The following is a 17,487-nucleotide window of genomic DNA, read 5'->3' as shown; positions in this document are numbered from 1 at the left end:
TGCTGCATTTCTAATCCCCCCTCCAACCCCGACTCCTCCCAGCCAGAATCCGTTGTCCTGTCCATTAAGTTACCTTCACGTATTCGCGTCTTTTTCCCTCCTTCTTCTCCTTTCCCCTCTCCCCCCTCTCTCCCCTATTCTATTTACCAATATATTTCTTTTTCAAACTGCAAGTGAACCTTCAATAACATGCATGCCATGGTTCTGATTCTGTTGCATTGGGGGGGTCTCTTCGATTCTCCAGCCGCCGTTGTCCCCGGCATGCACTACATTCACTACAAAATTCACAAAATTCACTACATTGCTACACAATTCTTAAGGACGCATATCGCTCTGAACCCAGGGCTAAAGCTCTTCACGGGTCCACTTAGATCCGAAAACCCGAGGTCCGACCCGAGACCCGAGCGGGTTCGCGTCTAAAAGTTTCACATGTGCCTCGGACACGGGTCAGGCATAATAATAGCGGCATCGGGTCTCGGGTAATTTAAAATGAATGTGTTTTTACCAAATGGATGCGAGTTGACCCGAACTATTGTATCTTGCATGTGTGCATCGAATCGAGTCCTTTTCCAACCTCTCCTCTGTTTGCCAAGACCACCTGCGACATCGTGTTGCTGACGGTAAGATAATCTTCGTTGAAACAGACCTGTCAATCAAGTTTTAATCCACGCTGTAGCGGTTACTTTTCTGTCTGACTGGTGCATACAGGGCTGCATCGGTGTGTGCAACATTCGGGTCCAGTTGGGTTAAAAAAAATTGCCAAGCGGTCGGGTCAACTTGGGTCAAATTTTTTGGGGTTTGTCTCGGGTCGGGTCTTTCTTTAAAAAAAAAATTATGGATGTCGGGTTCGGGTAAAAAGTAATTCGGGTCACTTTGGGTCGGGTACATTTCTTTAGACCCGAGAAGACAACTACCCAGAACTCTACTAAAACTGCCAGACACAGGAACAGTTTCTTTCCCCAGACAATCACAACTCACCATAATTATATTCCCTGCTTCATATCTATAAGTACTGCATTATCAGGACTGTCAGTCATCACATCATCTATATGGGGATGTGGTAGCTCAGTGGTTAAGGTGTTGGGCTACTGATTGGAAGGTCATGGGTTTGAACCCCAGGTCCACCAAGCTGCCACTGCTGGGCCCCTGAGCAAGGCCCTTAACCCTCAGTTGCTCAGTTGTAAGTCATACAGCTGTTTATTCAGAAGTAGATTAGGTTAAAAATGGAGATGTGCGTGGGGATTTTTCACCTGTTTTAGTGTTAAGGGATTATATAGGACCCATGATGTGATGTTGCCCCCTTGTGGTTAGGCAGAGGGCATGAAAAACCAAGCAGAGTAATAAAGCCATGCTTAGAGAGCACACGCTGGACATGTGTCTGTGTTTATTTGTTAAGTTAGAGCCACTTAACTACACCTGTCAGCTCGGTATATCAAATCAAGTTTAAGATATTAATTTTAATTATTTTTAGTGATAAAATCTATGCTGGTTGATGTGAAGACAATGTGTGTGTATGAAGTGTACTTGGGTTAAAAGGAAGCAGTGCTGCTGTGTTGACTGCTGAGGATTTGAGCAGACATGTTGAGCCGATGTCACTTGCTGAACTCGGGGTCCTCATTAGGAAATCCAGGTGCAGGGAAGGAGTAGATTTCTTTGGCTTTGCCTAGTCAGAGGTTAGGAGTGGACTGCAGCAGATATACAAGTCTTATATAAAGGCACACAGAAGGCACTTCATGGCCATATTTATTATTTTGATATTTTATTTATTGCATAGTAAAATAAATGCAACTGGATCCAACTCTTTAAATGTTAAGAGTTTAAAATGTTAGAACTCTTTTCTGCTCGACACATGCAGAATTTTATTTACTGAAAGAAAAAGTATGAAGCAGAGAATCTAGCACAGCAGTATGACCTGAACACAGTGCTAATGAAGTTCCACTGCACACAGACTGAGCACAGAGATAAATCACAGATAAACACAGCTCTTTGAAAATAAATACATCTATAAATCAGGCGTATTGAGGAGCTCTCGCTGACCAGTGAGCTTCTGATGGAGGATAGACCTGACAACTAAACCCCAAAAGCAGGAATGGGTTGGATTTTCCCTCTTATGAACACTTCACAGTCCAATCTCTTACTTCCTCAGATGTTAAGAAGTGTAATGATGATGATTTACTTCTTCCTTCCTCCACCACCGTTAGCCAAAATCATGACCATTCTGATGAAGATGTTCAGTGTGTCTGTGTAGATTCCCATACAGCTGTGCACACACACACACACACACACACACACACACACACACACACACCTTTATCTACAACCAAAAACACAACCCATTCCCTCAAACATTTATCATGTGACCCAGCCCTATCCATAAGTACTATCTACTTCATTATTAACTACAGTGTACATTTATTTTTTTAAACCTGGGTATAAATTGATTGAGACTGTACAGTATGCAGCACTGTGATATTGGAGGTGATGTGATTACTCACGCGTTGATTGGGTCGTATTTCTGCGCGGCGTACAGCGGGAAAGTCTCGGCTCGTTTGATCACCTTCTGTGTGTCGTACAACAGGAACATGCCGAAGAGGATCAGACCTCCGTAAACAGCCACAGAGTACAGACCTGCTCCGAACGCCGAGGTGGGGGGCAGAAACATGGTGCCTGGGAAAACAGCATCATGGGAAATATTCAGACAGTATCCCATTATCACTATAAAGGTAACACACAATGTACAATAAACCCTTGAATCCCTTTCCCGAACAAAAGAAAGTGTGCAGTGTGTGTAAGGTGTGTGGCGTGTGTAAGGTGTGTAATGTGTGTGGAGCGTGTAAGGTGTGTGGAGTGTGTAAGGTGGGCACTAAGATTGCGCCAGTGAGGTCAACTGCCGTCACGACTGCTCCGGTTACACTGTGCCTTTTTTTGTTTATTTTATATATTTATTTATATAGACACCGTTTTATTTATCGAAGATGTTAATCATTAGATATGACAGAGCCACTCATATTTATTGGTGTACAATACACCCTTCGCTGTATTTAAACCCGGACCCATGCTGGCCGAGCGAGATCCTAAGGGGGAACAAAGGACGCGACACGCACCGGCGTCCGCAAGGGAAACCGGAGACAGGAGCAGGCTGAGGGGACGCACACAGCACGCTACCTTACCTAGTATCCTGTTAGCCAACGTCCAGTCTCTGGAAAACAAGCTCAACAACCTCAGGGCAAAGGTCACATTCCAGAGGGACATTCGGGACTGCAACCTTCTCTGCTTCACCGAGACATGGCTGTACCACCTGAGACGCTTACAGGACTTCAAACTACCCTCTCAGGTGTTAAAAACTTTCTACACCTGCACCATTGAGAGCGTGCTGATGGGAGCGTGCTGATGGTTCGAGGAACAGCACCATGCAGGACAGGCGAGCCCTCCAGAGGGTGGTGCGATCAGCTGAATGTACCATCCACACTGAGCTCCTGAATGTACCATCCACATTTCACTGCATGTCGTATCCTTTATGTATGTGTATGTGATAAATAAAACTTGATTTGATTTTGATTTGAGGTGTGTGGAGTGTGTAAGGTGTGTGAAGTGTGTAAGGTGTGTGGAGTGTGTAATGTGTGTGGAGTGTGTAGAGTGTGTAAGGTGTGTGGAGTGCGTAAGGTGTGTGAGACATGGGTTTAATGCCGCCCCGGACACACACATGGTTTAATCAGTGTGTGTAACGAGTACAAACCCAGTGAGGAGACGAAGACGACTCCGAGGCCGGAGGCCAGCGGCCCGCCCATGTTCAGGAACTTCTCACTAGGAGCGCACATGGCCACAGTGGAGAGACCGCCCACGATACCTGCTGTGTACCACGCTGCACGCATCATCAGGGGACCACCCAACAGGGTGAGGGGGGCCACGACAGCACCCATTACACCTACAAGCATACACACACACATTTAGTACATGTATTAACCAAAATCAATTCTTTTTAATCCAGTTTATGATTCTAAGTTTTATATGTTTATTTTCAAAATAAATGTTTAAACACCGGTTAAAGAGTCTACAATAAAACTAAGTATATAAATTAAACAGCACAGTTTTATATACACATCTACTTAATAAATATTTACTGCATGTTAAATCTAAATGGTTCTCTATTGGGTGACTTCTATAATAAATAAATCAATACAAATAATACAGAATAAATTCATAAATAATAAATACATCAGTAAATAAACAAGCAAATAGAAACAACATGTATTCGGGAAAAATAGATTTAAAAAAAAGACAACCAAGTAAATGTCCGAATGAAACTTCCTTTATTTTGTACAGATAAAATCCCTTCCAGATTAATGATGTGCACAATGGCACACATGTAGCAATACTTTTTTAATTATTTCTTTAACTCTTTTTCTTTATTAATAAATCTCGGTGCTGCCACCCAGTGTAAGAATCATGTACTGCACTGCTGGAGATTTTACCTTAAGTTTTTTTTTCCAGTTTAACATTAAAACAGGAAGTTTGACCTTGGGTGAACTCTGATCTGGCACATCTACCCTAAACAGTCCTGTGATAGATTTGTAGTGATGATGTGTAGTTACAGTGTTATTACCTGCATACAGCATCCAGGCCAGGTGTTTAGGAATGGGACTGTGTTCGTAGGAGATAGTCCTGACCAGCATCCCGGTACCGATCATTGCTGCAAACGTTACTCCTAAAGCCTAAGACACACACATACACATTGTGTATCACATTGTACACTCATATGTGCATGTTAAAGACAGTTCTGTAAAATACAGCAGGGTGTGAATACTTCCGCATACCACCCACGATCCTTTCATCATGAGACCCAGGAGAGCCGGAGTCCTGCTGACGGCCACAGCAGAGAGAGCGGTAATGCCCACGCTGCCCGCAAAGTACATGTAGGTGGAGTGGATCCGGTCCTTCACGTACTGGGGCCAGATTCTGAGAGAGACAGAGAGTGTAATGTACAGATAAATAATGTGTTTTATGAATTGCAGCATGATGACACAGGACCGGCTCATTTCAGGTCTGAGAGACAGGTCTTTACAAACAAGCTCCAAATTTCAACATGGGAGGGCAACTGAAACAGGAAGTGAGGTCAAATCCGAGTTCGTCAGGTGTGATGTTTGTTTCGCAGCATTGCCACGTTCAATGTTTGTGTTTTCTCATTATACTAACACACAGATGCTGAGACTCACACAGCTTTCTCCAGAGCACCAATCTCATTGGACATGCCAAGACCATAATAACACAGAGCTCCGAGTCCAACTGCAGCTCCGCCAGCCAGAAAAATCCTCCCCATCTGATCGACTACAGAGAGATAAAGAGAGAGAGAGGGTGAGTGAGAGAGAAGGAGACAGACAGAGAGAGAGACAGACAGACACAGAGAGAGAGAGACAGACAGAGAGAGAGAGAGACAGACAGAGAGATAGAGAGAGAGAGATGAGAGTTGTGTGTAATATAACGGCAATTAAACATAAAATGATGATAAATGAATGATCACTTTTAAACGCTGTCTCTGAAGCCGGTTCAAATGCTGCCTCCTGCAGCTGATCTCTGGCTGTCTTACTGCGTCGCAGTGCAAACTTGGGTCTGCTGGAGAAACCCTGGGACACACAGAAAAGGAGAAGAACAGCAGCAGCATTAGTTACATAGCTGGAGATCAGCTGTCACGAGGAGCCCAGCATCCGTTCTGAAACACTATAAATGAACAACTCTCAGAGCAATGATGAAGAGGGGATTAGTCAAAGAGCCAATTCGAGAGAAATAGAGGAACTGTGAAGGAGCCGGAGAGATCCACAGCTCAGATTTATGGTGAGAAGACATTAATGAAGAAAAAAGCCACAATTAATGCTGAACCCATGGAGGAAGATTATTTCATGTTTAATATCGCCATCAGTAAAATCACAATCAAAAGATTTAGAAGCATTACATGGTTTTTGGTTTTCTATCTGAGGAACTATTGAAGCAAAAAATAAAATTGTTCTACAATCAGAGAGCTTTCCTTGTGACCTGATGTGTGTAAGTTGTGTAGATCAGACAGTGAGGATGGTGTTTACCTGCTGAGGTTTGATCAGAGGTGTAGCAGGTTTAAGAGCAGGGATCCTCTGGGTCAGAGCAGACCTCAGGCCGGTCACGGGGAGACCCCGCAGGCACGCCAACCGTGCCACCAACATCGCTCCAAAACACACACTAAAACAACCTGTGGGACAAACACAGAGGTTATCAGACTCAGTCAGTGCCTTTCTCTATTCAGACCTGATTTATTCAGCTGGCAACAACTTAAAGCAGGTGACGCACAGTTATAAACACACAGCTCTCACGCCTTAAAGCAGAAACGATTCTCTATTCACAGAGCCAGAGAATCAGATCGGGAGCTCTCTGTGGGTTCATGGACATGAACAACATTCCTAACCTCATCCTGAATAAACTGGTTATATGGACACTACACGTAGGTGTTTATTTCTATGTTACTTGTAATCCAATGGAAGGTTATGTACAGAACACAGCAAGGTTACAGTAACAAGCAGCAACTGAGTTCATGTTGTGTTCAGCGTTTTAATGGTTCTGGATTCACAGTAAAATCAGCGGAAAAAATAATTGGTGCCCCCCTGCCCACTCCCCAGGACTTGTACGACACAAGAACCAGAAACCGGGCAGGAAAAATCACCACTGACCCTTCGCATCCTGGACACAACCTCTTTCAGCTCCTCCCTTCTCTCAGGCGCTACAGAACTCTACTAAAACTGCCAGACACAGGAACAGTTTCTTTCCCCAGACAATTACCCTGATTAACAACTCACCATAATTATATTGCCTGCTTCATATCTATAAGTGCTGCATTATCAGAACCGTCAGTCGTCACATCATCTGTATATTACACACACTACTGCTGCTATATATATTGTACAAAAAGCATATTACACAATAGTGTTATTTGCACTCCCACACTTTATGTACATGACTGATCATATTCTATATTCATATTTTATACTCATTCTTTCTATATTGTATCTCATCTGTATTGTTATATTATAATGTTATTTATTTCTGTATTGTCTTGTCTTGTGTTATTTATGTCTGTATTGTATAGTATAGTGTTATTTATGTCTGTATAGTATAGTATAGTGTTATTTATGTCTGTATTGTATAGTATAGTGTTATTTATGTCTGTATTGTATAAAGTTATTTATGTCTGTATTGTATAGTATAGTGTTATTTATGTCTGTATTGTATAGTATAGTGTTATTTATGTCTGTATTGTATAGTATAGTGTTATTTATGTCTGTATTGTATAGTATAGTGTTATTTATGTCTGTATTGTATAGTATAGTGTTATTTATGTCTGTATTGTAAAGTATAGTGTTATTTATGTCTGTATTGTATAGTATAGTGTTATTTATGTCTGTATTGTATTGTATAGTGCTATTTATGTCTGTATTGGTTAGTATAGTATAGTATAGTGTTATTTGTGTCTGTATTGTCTTGTATAGTGTTATTTGTGTGTATTGCATAGCATAGTGTTATTTATGTCTGTATTGTCTTGTATAGTATAGTATTATTTATGTCTGTATTATATAGTATAGTGTTATTTATGTCTGTATTGTATAGTATAGTATTATTTATGTCTGTATTGTATAGCATAGTGTTATGTCTGTATTGTCTTGTATAGTGTTATTTATGTCTGTATTGTCTTGTATAGTATAGTATTATTTATGTCTGTATTGTCTTGTATAGTATAGTGTTATTTATGTCTGTATTGTCTTGTATAGTATAGTGTTATTTATGTCTGTATTGTCTTGTATAGTATAGTGTTATTTATGTCTGTATTGTCTTGTATAGTATAGTGTTATTTATGTCTGTATTGTCTTATGACCCTCTGTGGATAAATAATAAATAGATATTTAAAATAAAGAGTTTGTGACGGTTTATATTACTGAACTTAATGCTAGCTTGTTTAGCTAGTTAGCTTGTTTAGCTAGTTAGTTTGTTTATGTCATGCGAACGTTATAATATAGCTCAAAAACAACCAATGCATAAAGATATATGTTTATGTTAACATTATAATGATCTAATAAAAAAACAGTAAAATGAAACTCACTTACCAGAAACTCTTTAATAAACACCAATAACGCGCCAGTCTTTCACCTTCACAGCACAACTCACAGTTGACGCAACACTGAGGAGATTTCTCGAAAGTTCCGCCCGGAAGTTGTCAGAAATCGGCGCGCAGTGCATTATGGGATTTTGAGTTCGCCTTTGTGAGAACGTGCCTTTAGCCATAACACACAATTTGTATATAAAAACGTTCAGATTTAAATTTGATTTTATTTGTTTCGTTACTGTTAATGTAGTTAATATGTTAAATAATTCATTAAGAAACTATAAATATAAAAAAAGCAACTAAAAGGCCATTTTTAGGTTAATAATATTACAGGGCTCTCAAGTTTTGAAGACAGGCAAGCGTGACATCCATCTCCAACGTGACACCCCCCCCCCCCCCCAATAAAATAAAATAAGATAAACTAAATAATCACTGACTGCGATTTAACCAAATACAAAGTATTTGTTTAATTTCCATTTATTAATGTGTGTGTGTGTGTGTGTGTGTGTGTGTGTGTGTGTGTGTGTGTGTGTGTGTGTGTGTGTGTGTGTGTGTGTGAGAGAGAGAGAGAGAGAGAGAGAGAGAGAGAGAGAGAGAGAGAGAGAGAGAGATTATGACTGGTGGTGTTTATTGTAAGTGTTTGTTACCTTTTTAGACTGCTTTATCATTTGCTCCCATTTAAAACAGTTCGGGTCAATACCAGCCATTTTTAGGGACATGATTGAGGACAATGTCCCATCCAGAGACGAGCTGTTTTGTGTTGAGGTTTTGTTCAAACCGACCATCAAAAATTCCATCTCTAATGAATGTTTTTTTTTCATTGGTTGTAGCATTAAATCTTACCCAGATAGTGCTATTTTCTGATTGGCTATTGTGTAGCCTCTTCTTTTTTGATTGGATGATAAGTGTCAGGCTCGACTAAGAACTCCAGGGCAGACGTGCTTTATTGTGCGGTGAGGACAGATATATTTTGGGTGCTGCGGCATATTAAATATATGATAAATAGTCAAAACGTTTTGTGTGGTGGGAGAGCGTGACAAAAGACCGAAATCCGTGACTGTCACTCTCAATGCGTGACACTTGACAGTCCTGATATTAGTCAAGTCAAGTCAGTCAAGAAGCTTTTATTGCCATTACAACCATGTATAGCTGTTGTAGTACACGGTGAAATGAGACAACGTTTCTCCCAGATCAAGGTGCTACATAAAACAAAGACAGAACTATAAAGACTTAGTAAGTAAGTCTTAGCCACATAACGTGCAACTGTGTAACCTGGTGCTAACAGTGCAGGACAAGACAGACAAGACAGTGCAGGACAAAAGACAGTGCAGACAAAAAGTTACAAGACAATAGACAAAATGCAAAAAAGACAATACACAAAAGACAGTAAACAGAAACAACGCTGACCATTGTAAATACTATATGTGAATACTGTATGTTCAGACAATATTGCATGCAGTAATACTAGAATGAACACAGTTACTTAGCAGAAGGTCCCTGAGATAGTGTAAAGGACTGTGCAAAAACAGCAAACAACTGAAATATTGTACAGTATGTGCACAACGACTGAAATGTTAGTGTGCGCAAAGAGCAAAAAAGTGTGCAAAACAACATGTAAACAGGTGGATGTAAATTAGAAGTGTGTGTATTTCGTGTAGGTCAGTGCACCAAATTAATAATAATTAATATTAGTAACAGAGGTTCAACCTTAACACTATATAAGTGTGATATATTAGCCTCTTATGGACCTCCGCCTATATGACTTGCCCAACAAAAAGTGGTACAGCTCCCACATACTTTGACACACAGGGGTGAGCCTGGTCTCTTTTGATTCTAGGCCTTACTGGCACAAAGTTACAGGGGTTTGAATGCAGGTTTTCCTGTCCGCCTGGGTTGTTTTTCTGATAAACTGATTAATCTTATTTTTCTGGAACATGCTAGGGACAAAACAACAACTGAGGGTCATAGCCACATGTCTTGGCTTTCACCAAAAAAAAAAAAATTCAAGTCAAAAGACCCAAAAATGGATTTTATATGAATATTTTTCTACGGCCCTGGTCGTCTGGTGCAGTGTTTTTGTGTACTTGTTTACTATATAACTTTGAAATAAAAGGCTGCAGGCTCAGTCTGACAAGCCATAAATAAGCCTAGACTCTCTCTCTATCACTCTGGTGTGAAAACAGGCCTGTAACTTGACACCCTGAGCTGTGAGAGGGACAAAAGGTCAGGGATTACGCAAGAATTCTTCTGCGCATCCAGTTCACGCAGACACAGTCAAAGAACATACGGCATGCCGCATAGCGTTGGAATCGTCTGCTTATTGGCTAAACGGCTGTATAGGTCCCAGCCCATTTCATTGCTATTGGAAGGAGTAATTGTCAGTCAAAGGCGGGTTCCCAAAAATGAGGTCATGCCACCATTGGCTTCTCAGCCGTCTATCTCTGCCATACAAGCACCGATTGGCTCAAATGAGGGCTTATTTGATTCGTTAGGACCTGGGCTATAAATATGACGTAGACTTTGAATATTTGAATATCCCAATTAGGAGTTAGAGCGGCAAAACGAGATGATGGCGCACTTCTGTTTCCAGTTTTCAGAATACTAACGGAATATTTGCGGCGCGACCAGAGCGTTTTGGATTAAAAGGCTTACAGATTTCAATGCCTTGGACCTGTGTGGATTTTTGTGGATTATTTGTGTTGGAATATATTACCCCAGTGAAGAAAGAGACGCGTCTAAAGGTAAGGGAAAAACCGGTCTAGCGCCACCTAGGTCAGTTTTGTCCAAATTTTTTTTATAATTGTATGAAGGCTGTGAATTATATTGTGCTTTGTGTGGGGGCTTAAAAAATTATTGAGAGTATAAACTTTACTAGGTAAATAGTTTTTTTCGTGTTTTTGGAGGATTTGATGCTTTAAAGTTGAATTGAAGCTTGTTTCTGGGTCATCCCCTAGTGGCCACTTTGACTTCCGTGCCGTGCATGGCACAGCGACCCGTAAGAGGCTATTAGATGTCTGTGATCCAAATATACATTTTTAATATGTTAAATTATACATTTTAGTAAATAATAGTTCATAACTAACTATATATACATACCCACACATATACAATATATTGTAAAATTATCTAGAAATATATATACTATGTTTAATATATACATATGTTATATATACTATATAAGAAAGATATAAAGGGCATATTTCCTTAACCTATTTTGTGATAGTTTTATGACCCCAAAAAAACAATAAAACAGAAACCAGAAACGATAAAATCATAAATAATAAAGTTTACGACTGTAATTATATAATGTTTACTGATAGGAATAGGCGAAAGGTCAGACAGACAGATGTATGTCATGATTTTATTGTTAGGTTTAGGTTAAAAGTTCATTATAATAAAGTTAATGATTGTACTGATATATTACTTACCGTTAGGAATTACTGTATTTGTGTTGACTCCAAGTAGTTAAAGAGATAAACATGTCACTCATTTGGGTGAGAGGTTTACTGTTTAATACATTTTGTGTTTCAAGAGTTTTAATATAAGATTCACTTTAAAATATTTCATTTTCTTCAGAAAATAATTTAATGTAATAATTGCAGCATATATTGTTATACCACTAACTGTTAAAAGTACTGTTTGCTGCTGCATTAATACTTTTTTTTAAGGTTTTAAGGTTTTTTAAGGCATCTTTAAAGACCCACCCCCAAGACCACCACCCCCTTCCCAGCACCTGCCACCACCAGCACCACCCACGAAGAAAATATCAACATTCAAGACGTTCTAGGGAATTCTTACATGTAATGGATAGAATAATTGAAAACTTTGAGCATGTCTACAGCGTGCTTCAAAACACTTCTGATAATATGTTCGATCTTTGCGTAATTCTCAGGAATCTTTGAATTGGTGTCTTTTGTTGAATAAAGAATTGTTGACATTTTTACATTAGACATGGCACAGAAGCGCTCAAATAATTCTCCCGCTTCAGAAGCTAAAAAAAAAAGAATTGAAAATAACCCTACATCATCGCATGATTTCTGCTTTGGTGACACCTCGACTTTTTCTACTAGTCTGCACTGTAAATCCAAATGCTCAAAATAATTAAATAGATTGACATTTTATAAAATGATTCAACTAACTTAAGTATTTTAAGTTTCTAGTACTTTTTCACTTTTTGCTTTTATTAAACTAATTATTTTTGATTAGCAAATTAAGTATGTGACATTTAAGAGTATAATTTCATTGTACTTATTTATCTTGTTTCAACATTAGAATTTCAGAGTTTTTTGAAAAGTTGAAGTAAAATGAGCTGCAAGCAAACTATTATACAACTCTCCAAACATATAATGCTAAAATATTTCAACTTAAAAAATCAAATAAACATTTTAAATTAATCAGGATTATTGGTGACATGGTAAGTGTTCAATGTGTTTTTTTACAAGCTATGATTGTCTGAAAGCGGGGGTGGTGGGAGGGAAAGGGAGCTCTTTAACTACTTGGAGTCAACACAATAAAATCACAATAAACCTAACATAATAAAATCATGACCTACATCTGTCAGACCTTTGACCTATTCCTATCAGTAAACATTATATAATTACAGTCATAATCTTTATTATTTAGGATTTTTATTGTTTTATCGTTTCAGGTTTTATTCAAACATAGGGAAGATGCCCTTTATATCTCTTGTATATACAATGTTTATATATATATATATATATATATATATATATATATATATATATATATATATATATATATATATATATATACGTATATATATACGTATATATATAGTGGTACCCCGGACATCGACCTTTTCGCTTAGCGAACAGTTTTTCGACCGAAATTTGTGCCCAAATCCGAATTTTGAACGACCAAATCCCCGCTTATCGACCTCGACCCACGTGGCACAAGGGGAAGGATCTTTCCAGTCTCGCCTCAGCCTTCATGGAGAGAGCAACTATCGTACATTAAACTTCGGTTTGTGAACAATATTAGTGTTATTCAGCGTTTATTTTGGTTTGCAGGAACAGAAAAATAAGGGTCGGTGGTGATTACGTAGGTATGTCTTTAAACAAATTAGCATATTGTGACGTCACTGACTGGGTCAGTGTGTATATATACATATACACACACCTGTCTGATTTTAATATATGTTAAGAAACACTTTGAGATATTAAAGAAAGACTACATCTTTGATGATTATGATGATGATGACGATGATGATGAATTAATATATCTATAAATCAGGCGTATTGAGGAGCTCTCACTGTCCAGTGAGCTTCTGATGGAGGATAGACCTGACAACTAAACCCCAAAAGCAGGAATGGGTTGGATTTTCCCTCTTATGAACACTTCACAGTCCAATCTCTCACTTCCTCAGATGTTAAGAAGTGTAATGATGATGATTTACTTCTTCCTTCCTCTATCACCGTTAGCCAAAGTCAAAACCATATCGGTGAAAACGTTCAGTGTGTCTGTGTAGATTTTCAAAGAGCTGTGAACACACACACACACAAACACACAAGTGCGCGCACACACACACACACACACACACACACACACCTTTATCTACAACCAAAAACACAACCCATTCCCTCAAACATTTATCATGTGACCCAGCCCTATCCATAAGTACTATCTACTTCATTATTAACTACAGTGTACATTTATTTTTTTAAACCTGGGTATAAATTGATTGAGACTGTACAGTATGCAGCACTGTGATATTGGAGGTGATGTGATTACTCACGCGTTGATTGGGTCGTATTTCTGCGCGGCGTACAGCGGGTACGTCTCGGCTCGTTTGATCACCTTCTGTGTGTCGTACAACAGGAACATGCCGTAGAGGATCAGACCTCCGTAAACAGCCACAGAGTACAGACCTGCTCCGAACGCCGAGGTGGGGGGCAGAAACATGGTGCCTGGGACAACAGCATCATGGGAAATATTCAGACAGTATCCCATTATCACTATAAAGGTAACACACAATGTACTTGAATCCCTTGAATCCATTTCCTGAACAAAAGAAGGTGTGCAGTGTGTGTAAGTTGTGTGGAGGGTGTGTGGAGTGTGTAAGTTGTGTGGAGTGTGTAAGGTGTGTGTAAGGTGTGTGGTGTGTGTAAGGTGTGTGTAAGGTGTGTGTAAGGTGTGTAGAGTGTGTAAGGTGTGTGGAGTGTGTAAGGTGTGTGAGACATGGGTTTAATGCCGCCCCGGACACACACATGGTTTAATCAGTGTGTGTAACGAGTACAAACCCAGTGAGGAGACGAAGACGACTCCGAGGCCGGCGGCCAGCGGCCCGCCCATGTTCAGGAACTTCTCACTAGGAGCGCACATGGCCACAGTGGAGAGACCGCCCACGATACCTGCTGTGTACCATGCTGCACGCATCATCAGGGGACCACCCAACAGGGTGAGGGGGGCCACGACAGCACCCATTCAACCTACAGGCACACACACACACACACACACAGCTTTACACACACATCTACTTAATAAATATTTACTGCATGTTAAATCTATATGGTTTTCTATTCAGTGACTTCTATAATAAATAAATCAATATAAATAATACAGAATAAATTATAAATAATAAATAAATCAGAAAATAAACAAACAAATAGAAACAACATGTATTGGGGGGAAAATAGATTTAAAAAAAAAAAGACAACCAAGTAAATGGCACGAGTAAAAAAGTCACAGTCCGAATGAAACTTCCTTTATTTTGTACAGATAAAATCCCTTCCAGATTAATGATGTGCACAATGGCACACATGTAGCAATACTTTATAATTATTTCTTTAACTCTTTTTCTTAATATGTCTTTAAAATCAAATTTTATTTGTCACATATAATATAAGTGGAAAAATAATGTATATACATAAATTTACATTTACATTTACAGCATGTGACAGACGCCCTTATCCAGAGCGACGTACATAAGTGCTTAAATCTCTAACATTGAATACATTAATGCTGGTTCACTAGGTTACATACTTAAGATACCATGAGTTTAAAACATTTGTTCAAAGTTACAATGAAAAAGTGTTTTTTTGTTTGTTTTTTTTATGCAAAAGATAAGGAAAGAAGTGCTAGTTGAAATGTTTCCTGAATAAGTAGGTCTTCATCCGCCGCTTGAAAATAGCCAGTGACTCAGCTGTCCGGACCTTTAGGGGAAGTTCATTCCACCACCTTGGTGCCAGAACAGAGAAGAGTCTTGTAGTAAACTTGCCTCTTACCCTGAGAGATGGTGGAACCAGTCGAGCAGTGCTGGTAGATCGGAGGTTACGGGGTGCAGTGCGAGGAATGATGAGGGCTTTGAGGTAAGAGGGAGCTGGTCCATTTTTGGCTTTGTAGGCCAGCATCAGTGTTTTGAATCGGATGCGTGCAGCTACCAGAAGCCAGTGGAGGGATCGCAGCAGCGGGGTGGTATGCGAGAACTTTGGCAGGTTGAAAACAAGCCGGGCAGCTGCATTTTGGATCATTTGCAGAGGACGGATTGCGTTCATAGGTAGACCTGCCAGCTGTGCATTGCAGTAATCCAGTCTAGAAATGACAAGAGACTGAACAAGTACCTGAGCAGTCTGTGTGGACAAAAATGGCCGAATCTTTCTAATGTTGTAGAGAAGAAACCGACATGAGCGAGTCACATTAGCAACATGAGAGGAAAAGGACAGTTGATTGTCCATGGTTACCCCAAGGTTGCGAGCTGTAGCTGAAGGGGAGATCAGATCGTTGTGCAAGGATATAGCAAGATCATGACCTGAGGATGAATCACCTGGGATGAACAGCAGTTCAGTTTTGCTAGGATTGAGCTTTAACTTATGAGCAGTCATCCATGATGAAATTTCTGCCAGACATGCTGAGATCCGGTCAGAAGCTGTGGCATCTGAGGGTGGGAAAGAGAAGATAATTTGTGTATCATCAGCATAGCAGTGGTAAGAGAACCCATGTGATGAAATAACTTCACTTAGAGAGTGAGTATACAGGGAGAAAAGAAGAGGACCTAGTACAGAGCCCTGTGGGACGCCAATAGAGAGTCTGCGTGGAGTAGATGTCACTCCCCTCCATGTTACCTGATATGAGCGTCCTTCCAGGTAGGAGGTAAACCATTCCCCAGCTGATCCGCAAATCCCAAGACTCTTGAGGGTGGATAAGAGAGTCTTGTGGTTGACCGATGATGGTGGTGGTGGTAGTCTTGTGGTGAGATAAGATGGCGCCTGTGTGTTGGGCCTGCCGTCTGTCGCTCTCGTGTTTGTGTGTTTGGTTGTCTGCTTTGTTCTTAAACTGCTACTCGCTTTTTACCTACGACCGCCAAGCACTGCTGGATATCCGAAACTCTGTTGTTAAATCTCTCACCAACCAAAACACCTCTGAGTTGGACTGCTTTTTCAACCATACCTACGAGTCCTTTAAACCGCCTTTACCTGAATGTTTTCGCCGGTGGCCCCTCAACATCACCAGGAGAAAGCGAAGAAGGAAACGGGGAAACCGCGGAGGTTACATCGTGAAGCTAAAAGCTCATCTGCGGGCGAACTTTCTTGGGGATCCTTCCTACGAGCCAATGTATGGCGGCTATACTTCATTTAGACTGGAATGGTCCGGTTTGTTTAGGGTTGATCTATCGTCCTCCACATTCGACCACGGACTTTATACAGCATCTCACTGAACTAATCGGCAATATTGCTGTGAGTTATGATCGCTTTTTATTGGTGGGCGATTTTAACGATTTTAACGATTTTAAGCAGCCATTACCTGACTTGGATGCTGACCAACATCTTGGAGTCTTAAACTCTGCCTGGCTTGAGATTACAAATGCAACTGCTCCTCTCAAACCTCGAAAACCAAGAAAAAATTTAAATCTGAAGTTTGGCAAAATGCTGAGACTCGTCTCCAAAGACAACTTTGCAGAAAGGCAGATCGTAAATGGAAAAAGGACAGGCCGCATGTTTCTCTTCAGATATTTAGAGACTCTCTTACATCTTACCAGTCTATAGCCAAATCTGCGAAAGCCGCTTATTTCTCTTCTTTAATTGAAAGAAACCACTCTAAACCTAAGGTATTGTTTTCTATCATTAAATCTGTGACAAATCCTTCTGTTAAATCTATGCCTGTTGCCTCTGTTTCTGTCTGTGAAGGTTTCTCGAGATTTTTTAGTGACAAAATCACTAAACTAAGGCTAAGTGTTCGGCCCACTATAACCCATATCTCTTCCCCAATCACGTCAGATGTCTCTGCATTTTTTAACGCTTTTGAGCTCATCAACCTCCAGCAACTGAAGGAGGTGATTGACAAGCTCAAACCCTCATTTTGTCCCAGTGACATAATTTTTTCAAAATTTTTAAAGCAAATCTTTCACTCAA

At 40.0% G+C, this 17,487-nt stretch overlaps 1 protein-coding gene across 1 annotated transcript; it reads right to left on the bottom strand.

Moving 5' to 3' along the window:
• Nucleotides 1-1,742: 1,742 nt before the first annotated feature.
• ghitm (growth hormone inducible transmembrane protein) lies at nucleotides 1,743-8,261 on the bottom strand. The gene is made up of 9 exons (XM_027161193.2): nucleotides 8,121-8,261; nucleotides 6,075-6,217; nucleotides 5,519-5,621; nucleotides 5,214-5,325; nucleotides 4,815-4,956; nucleotides 4,604-4,712; nucleotides 3,737-3,925; nucleotides 2,496-2,667; nucleotides 1,743-2,260 (listed from the first exon to the last, which is right to left on the bottom strand). The coding sequence occupies exons 2-9, from the start codon at nucleotides 6,189-6,191 to the stop codon at nucleotides 2,173-2,175; spliced, it is 1,032 nt and encodes a 343-aa protein (XP_027016994.2). The 5' UTR covers nucleotides 6,192-6,217; nucleotides 8,121-8,261; the 3' UTR covers nucleotides 1,743-2,172.
• Between the last annotated feature and the right edge of the window lie 9,226 nt (nucleotides 8,262-17,487).

Source organism: Tachysurus fulvidraco, chromosome 8 (genome assembly GCF_022655615.1).
Source record: "Tachysurus fulvidraco isolate hzauxx_2018 chromosome 8, HZAU_PFXX_2.0, whole genome shotgun sequence".
Lineage (NCBI taxonomy): Eukaryota > Metazoa > Chordata > Actinopteri > Siluriformes > Bagridae > Tachysurus > Tachysurus fulvidraco.
The sequence above is the reverse complement of the archived record's forward strand: the minus strand, read 5'-3'. Positions and strand labels throughout refer to the sequence as shown.

Excerpts from the sequence above, each read along its gene's own strand:
- ghitm (XM_027161193.2), bottom strand. The coding sequence starts at position 6,191 with ATGTTGGTGGCACGGTTGGCGTGCCTGCGGGGTCTCCCCGTGACCGGC. Across the intron at positions 5,326-5,518 it reads TTCAGAGACAGCGTTTAAAA|TCGATCAGATGGGGAGGATT; the intron begins GTGATCATTCAT and ends ATCTCTCTGTAG. Across the intron at positions 4,957-5,213 it reads GGTGCTCTGGAGAAAGCTGT|AATCTGGCCCCAGTACGTGA; the intron begins GTGAGTCTCAGC and ends TGTCTCTCTCAG.